An 8,626-nucleotide genomic window follows, 5' to 3' on the forward strand; every position below is an offset into this window, starting at 1 on the left:
GCACTTATGATGTATACATAAACTCATTGCGTAAAACGCGTAAATCAGCAAATATGAACTTTCAAAATGTTTGTCATTTGTGCACCATTTTATTCTAAAGTTCTGTGTGCTTATATTTTTATTATCTTAAATAAATATAAAGAGAATATTTGGCATATGGCGTATTTGAACAGGCTACTTACTGTACTTACTTAAGCACTTTAGAATTAGGCCACGCAAATGTGTAGGCCTATATCAGAGGTCTGAACAAATCAACATTGCCGTATGATGTTATGCTTGTCTGACAATAGCTTCTGGTGAAAGTATATTTGCTTGCTATTTAAACAATTAGGAAACATCAAAACAAAAAACATATTAGGCCTAAATACTTTTCGAAATAAAATTAAAAAAATCTAAACAAAATCATATAACACACAAACTATGTTTTATCCGTGAACTATATCTACTGAAGCATTTTGAATTGTGGAGACAAAATTCATAATAGTTCATAACTTCCACGGTGTTATTAACTTATAAAAACGTATAAAAACACTCAACGCAAAAATAAACTGCATTACATACACAAATATCACGCCACAATAGTAGTAGTCTCGGTCTGAATCTCCAATACTAAATCGGAAACAGCACCTGATATACCTACACAGTTCTAAACATCGATGTGATTGCAAGGTTGAAAAACAGCCTACATACCTTCAAATTATTGTACGGCCCACGTCTGTTTTCCTTTAAGGCAGATGCACAGCTCATCGCAAGGAGCACACCTTAAATCTCGACTTGAAAAGAACACTACTCAGCTCAAACTTGTCGCTGTCAAACGTGATGGACTTGCAAGACGTCAATGGTCTACCTGTTATCCACGCTCAAAATACCACACACTCCCACTGATGACTGTGTAAGTGTGCAGTATAATTTAAGGTCTGGTGACCGGGGTGAGATTATTCTGTAGACTGTCAGGCAGAAAATAAGGAAAAAACGAGAGTTAAGTCAATGGCAAACCAGGAAACTAGTTGGAATGCATGATGATATCTGCATGAGAATCATTTAGGGGCATATCCCCATATAAAGCACATTAAGGTACTGTTTCTAGTGTGTGCTATTGGCGATGTCGTGCTGTCTAGACATGACAAATATTATATTGCCCTCCAAACAAACCGCGCGGCCGGTGCCCACCCCCCAAACCCACCAGGAAGCACAGCCTTCCCTAGTTAGCTATGCACGAGCTGTTGTTATGTCAAGGTCAAAGTGACTGCATAGTCATGGTCAAGGGTAGCCTATAAGTGACGTAGACACACCAAGGAACCATGCAGCATGCTATAACAATAGCCCCAAAACTTGTGTAGAACTTTATCAGACAAAATAGCTAGTCAAATGGCCGGGAATATCTTACATTTAAGAATTAAGAAGTTTTATGTTGGTCTCCTCATTTGTACCCAACGGAAAATATATCTCTGAATGTAGGATGTGACTATATTGTGACAAAACGGCGATGTCGCAGGTCAGTGAGCTTGTAGGAAACCTTGTAGCAGGCTACAACCGTTTATAGAAGAGCGGCCTTGTCCAACCATTATGTTTGTGTTTCTGATTGTAGGCCTTGACAAGACCTTTATATGCGAATCTTTACAAACTATTTGGAGGTTGCAGTCTTCTGACCATACTCACCATACTGACCATACATACTCAATATACTTTCTTGGTCAGACCAATGGTGCGTTCTCAAAACATTTTCCATGGGCATCGGCAAATTTGTCTAGACAGACAAACTTTTATGAACTTACATTTTAAAACAAATCGAATTATCAATTTATCATAGTTGCAACAAAGGACATCCCTAAGTGATTTTGCCCATCTCATGTAGCCTCGATGTCTACCTCCAGCCCCAGGAGAGGCGAGCCATCGCTATCTACACCTCGAAAAATGTCGGTAAATGTCTTTCAAAATAGCAACTCTACATTGTATTCTTCCTTGCTCTACACCTTTAAATCAAATGATTGCTCCCATTTTAACCAGATACACGAATGCTGTGTAGCCGGCCTGGCTGCGCCTATATCCTCCACGTTCTTCACACCTTAAACACACCGACGTAGGATAGGCTGCAAAATTATTGATAACATGTCTATTCAAGTGTCTTGAAAGCTGATTTTTTTCATGACAAAATCTGTGAGTAAGCTAATGACATTCAGGCAATACAATTTCCAGTATCTTGATTGATTGATTTTGTCCATGCACATCTTGCCAGTGATACTGGCTCTTCGTGTGGCACTCAAAATTGATGTTTATATCATTGGGATGGTGTCTGGCCAATTTTATTTTCTACTGACTCCTACATGGGACAACAATCTATGATGTTGATCAGCCGTACATTATTTTCTTGGCGAATCTCTTCTCTTTTATCATCAGTCCCTCCTCACCTGTCAGTTAGTATATGGTTATTTATTAACTGACAGATAAGGACGAACTGATGATAAACTATTTTGCCTTTGATGCCTTTGAGCATACGTTTGAAAGCATAATGTAGAGAATCACTGACGGTCTAAACATAATCTTCGTAGAGACACTGGGGACCACCGACACAGATAGCCTATATGAGTAAAGCTACAGAAAGCTATACCAACACATAGACACAGAAGAAAATGAATGGATAGGCGCTCTATACGGAAGTAGCATGGCTTGATCAACAAGACAGACAGACGGCATAGTTAATGAAATCACAAAACATATAATTAACCTGGTTTGGTCGTTATATCTCTTTATTTATGAAACACGTTTCCATTGAGTTCAAACACCACATCACAGTTGAAATACTGCACAAAATAAAGTAATAAACGGCTTACAATGGGAGTGCACAGCCCGAATGCAATAAGACCTAACTCACTATACAAACCAAATGATAAAAGATTGTGCATTAATATGCAATACTTTGTAATATTCTTATATTGATTACAATCATTCCAGTTGCATGACAGAGACATATCATTCACTGACAAAATGAACAAAATATGAGAACCATAAAATATATCAATTTACAACCCCTGTCATACGAGAGAACGATAATTAAATAATAAATGCATGGCACTGTATTGACAATAGCAGCCTTACTCATACCATTGGGATCAAACTATAGACAGCCGTACAATTTCATTGAATTGTGAGCTTTTGGAGTCTTGAAGCGTCCTATCTGGAAATGTATGATCACTTAGTGAAATCCCCAAAGACCTTTATCAATAGCCTACTTTATCAGTGGCAAAAGTCCGTAATTAGATCTTACAATAGCCTATCAGTATAGTTTTCGATGCTCCAGTAGGCTAAAAATCACCATTCATTCCGATCAGCCACCAGTCAATCCTATATTTTGTCATCGAGTGCTGGAAGTCAACATTTTTGTCCAGATAGGAGATGAGAGTGATGTGAGATTTCTGATAATTGATAAATATCGAGCGCATTTGTGATTTAAAAAAGTATTTGGGTTGCCAGTAGGATAGATGGGGCTGGATCAAGTGGCATGCATGTGAGCGCTTGATTTAGATTTACAAACGAATTTCTTCTCCTTTACCCGCCGGTTCTGGAACCAGATGGTGACCTGGCGTTCGGAGAGGTTAGTGGTGGCTGATATTCGCCGCCTCTTGTCTTTGGTGATGAACTTGCTGGCGGCATATTCTTTCTCTAGCTCCTTCAATTGTAACTTGGTGTACGGAACTCTTTTCTTGCGACCTCTTCGGTAGCTGCTGACCTCTGGTTGCAAAGGGACGACATCTAAGGGCATAAAACACACATTGAAAGGAAAGCCAAAAACAACAACTATGATAGTATTGACAACAAAGACAGTCAATAGAGACAGTTCTGTTTGTGTGTGCTTTATTTAGGTTTCTCGTACAACGTTGATACCCTCGTACGACTGGATACCCGTAGAAACGTTATTATCATTCTAGTAACAAGATTGGCTGTATTCCATTTTTGAGAAAACAAAAACGCCTCAACTTATATTATATGCGATAGATACCGTAAACATATTATGAGCAACAAGTTAATACAATATTGTTAGAGTAGCCTACTGACAGCGTAATCAATTGCATACGTGTATGTCCTCCAAGAACGAGTTCATATAACATGAAACGATTAGGCTACCCTAGCACACTGGACGTCATACTACACTTGACGCTATATATGCATACTGAATAGCATTTACCTGTGAGAACACTATAGGTAAGAGTATTACGCTTTGGTAATATTGGGCCCACTTCTAAACGAGATCACTTGGAGTTCTAACGGGCTTCTGGCACTAATTCTAATGCTACACAACATTAAGATGTAGGCCTATTTGTCGTCTTCGTAGACTAGGAGAAGCAGTAGGCATATAGTACGCTTTATTGATTCCCAAAAGGAACATTGGTTCGTCACGAGCATCAGTTAATAACTATACAGGACATAGCCTAGATCAGTAACAAAATCATAAAATAAAAGACATGCACCTCAACAATAAGAGAAACACAATATGAAAGTTGTTGGCTTGTCAATACTTATATCGGAAATAAAATAGAATAAACCTTTAGAAACCATTATGGGGTAAAACTGAACTTCTGAATCTTTCTGGGCATATAAACCTATTGCTGACGCAACACAGGCATATGTACTGCATTAGTCGCATGGAGTGGGTAAATCATCAAATCATGTGTTTTTGACCGTAGCCTATTGGTAAACATCTGTTATAAGTCTACCTTATTCCAGGCTGCAACATATTGAAGGACACTTATCACCTATAAGGCTGAACTGCAGCTGCAATTGCTGTAATAAATGGTTTAGGCCTATAATGACAGTTCCCAGTCCCCAGTCCCCATCGTACAATCCTGAGGGTGGGTTGTGCACACCACTTCAAGGGGTTGTTGGCAAACAATTCTATCACCTTTACCGGGCTTTATTTCAGCGTGTTTGAGTGTTTGAGTGCACGACAAGAATGAGATAAATAAATGAGGTCATGAACAACATACGGAGGGGCTGATTGGACAATTAACAACATCGAGGACAATAAAACTAAAACTACTGTAAATCTACTGACGGTCTAAAGTGGAGATTGTAAAAAAATAAAAAAATAAATACAACCTTCAATGATACCTTTTGCGATTGTGGTCAAACCAGATATCATATATGTGTGTGGGTCAAACAGACTCAAAGTGTCATATGTGTCAACTGTTAACAAGATTGTGAATGATAAGCCAATCAATCCAGGAATCCAGGAGCTATTCTTAACAAGATGCAACGTGATACCAGTATTCAGAAATAGAATGTGCTATTCAATAGGGGCAATCGACCTACATGTCTGACTGCTGTTTATATAACGCAGTGTCACCACATAACTTACGCGAGAGGTTGGGGGGTTAATTCATTCGAACTAACTCAATTCAGACACTGGATTGGAAATTCAATTGTGATGAAACGCACACACACACACACACACACACACACACACACACACACACACACACACACACACTCACACACTCACACACACACACCAGTCCTAAGTCATGGTGACATAAAATGAAAGCTTTTAAAATAATATAAATTATAATGGCTTGCCTCAAAATCATCAATACTTTATGGGGTGGTTTTCTGGACACAGATTAAACTAGTCATGGACTACATCACACGTTCAATGGAAATTCTACATTGAAGATGCTTTTTCGACGAGGATTAGGCTCAATATTTGTCCGGGAAACCGGCCGTATATGTATTATATTATATGTGGCCTAATAATAATTGGCAGATTTGGAACAGACCATTACGTGCGTCGTGCACTAGTAAGGCAAATGTGGATGTGAATTGAACAAAATGATCATGCTGAAAATTGCACATAGATTAAACGAATGCCTAACAATGATCGTGGCGAGCTCTCACGCTCCACTCCCTTTTGTGATTGAACTGTTATCAGGGAAGACAACAGGCTGTCCAGCTCCAATTCATACAGATAAACGTCATTGCGGGTAGGACTCTGAAAATACTGTTTGGTTTTTAGTTTTATAATCTATTCTAAATTCAATATCGATATGAGGCGCAATATACAGTAAAGGCAACTCCATATTTTGGCAATGTTGATATGTCAGTGCTGGTTGGCCTGTCCGGACCTGACTGAACTGATGAACATAAACAAACAATCACCTGGTGGTATGCTATTCTACACTTCATATGTTCACACACACGTCACGGATCCATCCAAACTATTATATCCAAGAAATACAAAATATGTCGACATAAATGTATACATTTATTAATATGATTTATGAGCAACAAAAAAGCAAAACATTTCAAACAGAAGCGCGCACACACGCACACGCAGACGCACGCACACGCACACACACACACACACACACACACACACACACACACACACACACACACACACACACAAACACACGCATAGTTATTGTGATCGTAGTTCACGTAAGACAAAATCACTTAATAATATGAAATTATTCTTACAAGCAGAACCATAACTTGTCATCAAAGAGGAAATGTTTTCATACCTGGGAATGGCGACTTCCAGAGATGTGTTGACTGTGTTTGCTCTTTTGAACAGTACACCTGTCCATCCCAGCCATTAGATAAAGCCCAGTGCTGGTAACCATCCATGGGAATCAAAGTCTCATGTCTCGGTTCCGGGTGCGTGCTGATACCGGGTAACTCCAGGTAAGCCGGGACAGTCTGGTAAGAGCTGGCAAAACTGGGGTAAAAGGCGTACTCCTTAGCCCGGTTTGACAGCTCTTCCGTGGGTAGTGCCGCGCTGGGCTCTGGGTACTTCTCGGCGGGGTGGTAAGAGCACGGCTTCTGCTGCAAGTTGACGTTGTGCGAGTGCGACAACCGACACCCGTAATAAGGGCTTCCGAACGAGTAGCCATAACCCAATGTGGCGCTGGAGGAAGTCTGGGGAGCGGGGCACTGTCGCCCGGCGTCCTGGGAGGGTATCTCCGAGTACACAGAACCTTGGTGGCTTAAGCTGCCGGAGTGTCGTCCCAATGCCGAGTGCGATATCAGTTCCCTGCAGTGGGTAGCAGGACAATTCCCATTTAGTCCCTCCATGGATTGGTTTTTATTCTGATTATTTTCATTCGGGCTTTTTTCATATACGTACATCAAGGTGTCCGCCCAGCGTGGATGCAGAACTAGCGAAGTCGTCATATCACGGGTTGCCGATGGTTTTTAAAAGTCGACTACTCCAAGACGGACACCTCATCTCCAAGCACATTTTTTTTATGCCGACGCATGCGCAAAGCGCTGTGCCCAAGTGTCCAGTTCATTATTGAGACCGTGGCATCCACCGACACGTGATACCGTAACAAGACCAACACGAGGGCGTGTTGTGGGTGGAGGTGGGGGACTCATCCCCTTTAAACAGCATTTGGTGTATGTTTCTTGATTGCAATTTGAAGTACAGCGGGTATTCTCATTGGCTATGGGTTATCAGAGCCAAATATCCTTAAAGGGAACGTCAAATATCCACTGAAGGAAGGACACAATCGTCAGATTTTACAAAACGGAAATTTATGTTATCTGAGTGAATCAAATAACGTTATCGATATTGTTTAGATACGTGTAAGGATATTGGATTCTTGGTAAGGTAAAACTACACTTGTCGGACGTCTTTGGTCTATCTAATCACTGCCTATTAGATATAGATTAATTAAAGTAGCCTAAATCTTATGTTATTTTTGTTAACAAATCTCAGCAGCTCAGGTTTATCAAGAATTACAATGTCTGTGTAACACTGTGTCGACCGGTGGAAAATTAACAAATTCAATGTCGATGCGCAAATAACAATGTCAAACCGATTGGAGTCCTTATCATTTTAGGTTTCTACAAAATATTCGTATTTTACAGTGTGCCTTATTGTAGATGAATTAAACATATCGGCAAATGAGCATTTAATTATAACGATGAATAGGCTCTCTAGAGTTTGGCATTTTGATATAGCTTCATCTTTATATAGTCTACACGACTAACATATTTAGTTGTTAACATATATGTGTGAACTATATTTGCAATGTAGGCTAATGCATATCAACGGTTGATGCGTAATGTTCGACAGTAACAACAATTAACATATCTACCATTCTCAACGAATTGACAAGTCCTACAATATTAATAATTGTTTAAGAAAATAAGAATATATATAATAAGAGATTACATAATATATGTAAATCTCTCTCCATAGGCCTATGGCTGAGAGAAACTTACTTTGCTCGAATACTTATGCTTAGTAGGATAATCGTAGGCTATTTACGGTGTTTTGTGGAAACGTGACATTTGATCTGTGAAATTTCGAGTTACGAACAGAATTTATGATACAATTTTGGTCAAACTCTGAAAATGTAAAGAATTTAGACTACCGCCTGTTCATCGGCCCATGCATTTTAACTGAACTATGTCCTGAAATAATAATAGACAAGAACAAGTAAAGCCTTGCGCGTGTAGTCTTAGCCTACACAACATATTCAATTTGCAACAGTCATAGCCTAAATTCCCTAATTAGTATACATTGGAAGTTTTATAATAGAGTAATATAGGCACACCAAACGTGATCAGTCCGTTTGCGCATGAATGACCAATCATGTATTTTGCAAAGGTATACGTCAATAAT

General features: G+C 39.5%; 1 protein-coding gene across 1 annotated transcript; it reads right to left on the reverse strand.

Annotated features, from left to right (window-relative positions):
• Positions 1-3,490: 3,490 nt before the first annotated feature.
• On the reverse strand, positions 3,491-7,167 carry LOC310803227 (homeobox protein Hox-C13a-like; the record flags this gene model as incomplete). Its single annotated transcript, XM_083667925.1, has 2 exons — positions 3,491-3,750; positions 6,516-7,167. 2 exons carry the CDS (start codon positions 7,165-7,167, stop codon positions 3,491-3,493), a joined length of 912 nt encoding a protein of 303 aa, XP_083524051.1.
• Between the last annotated feature and the right edge of the window lie 1,459 nt (positions 7,168-8,626).

This window comes from Argentina silus (genome assembly GCF_951799395.1).
Source record: "Argentina silus genome assembly, chromosome: 4".
NCBI classification, from domain to species: Eukaryota; Metazoa; Chordata; class Actinopteri; order Argentiniformes; family Argentinidae; genus Argentina; species Argentina silus.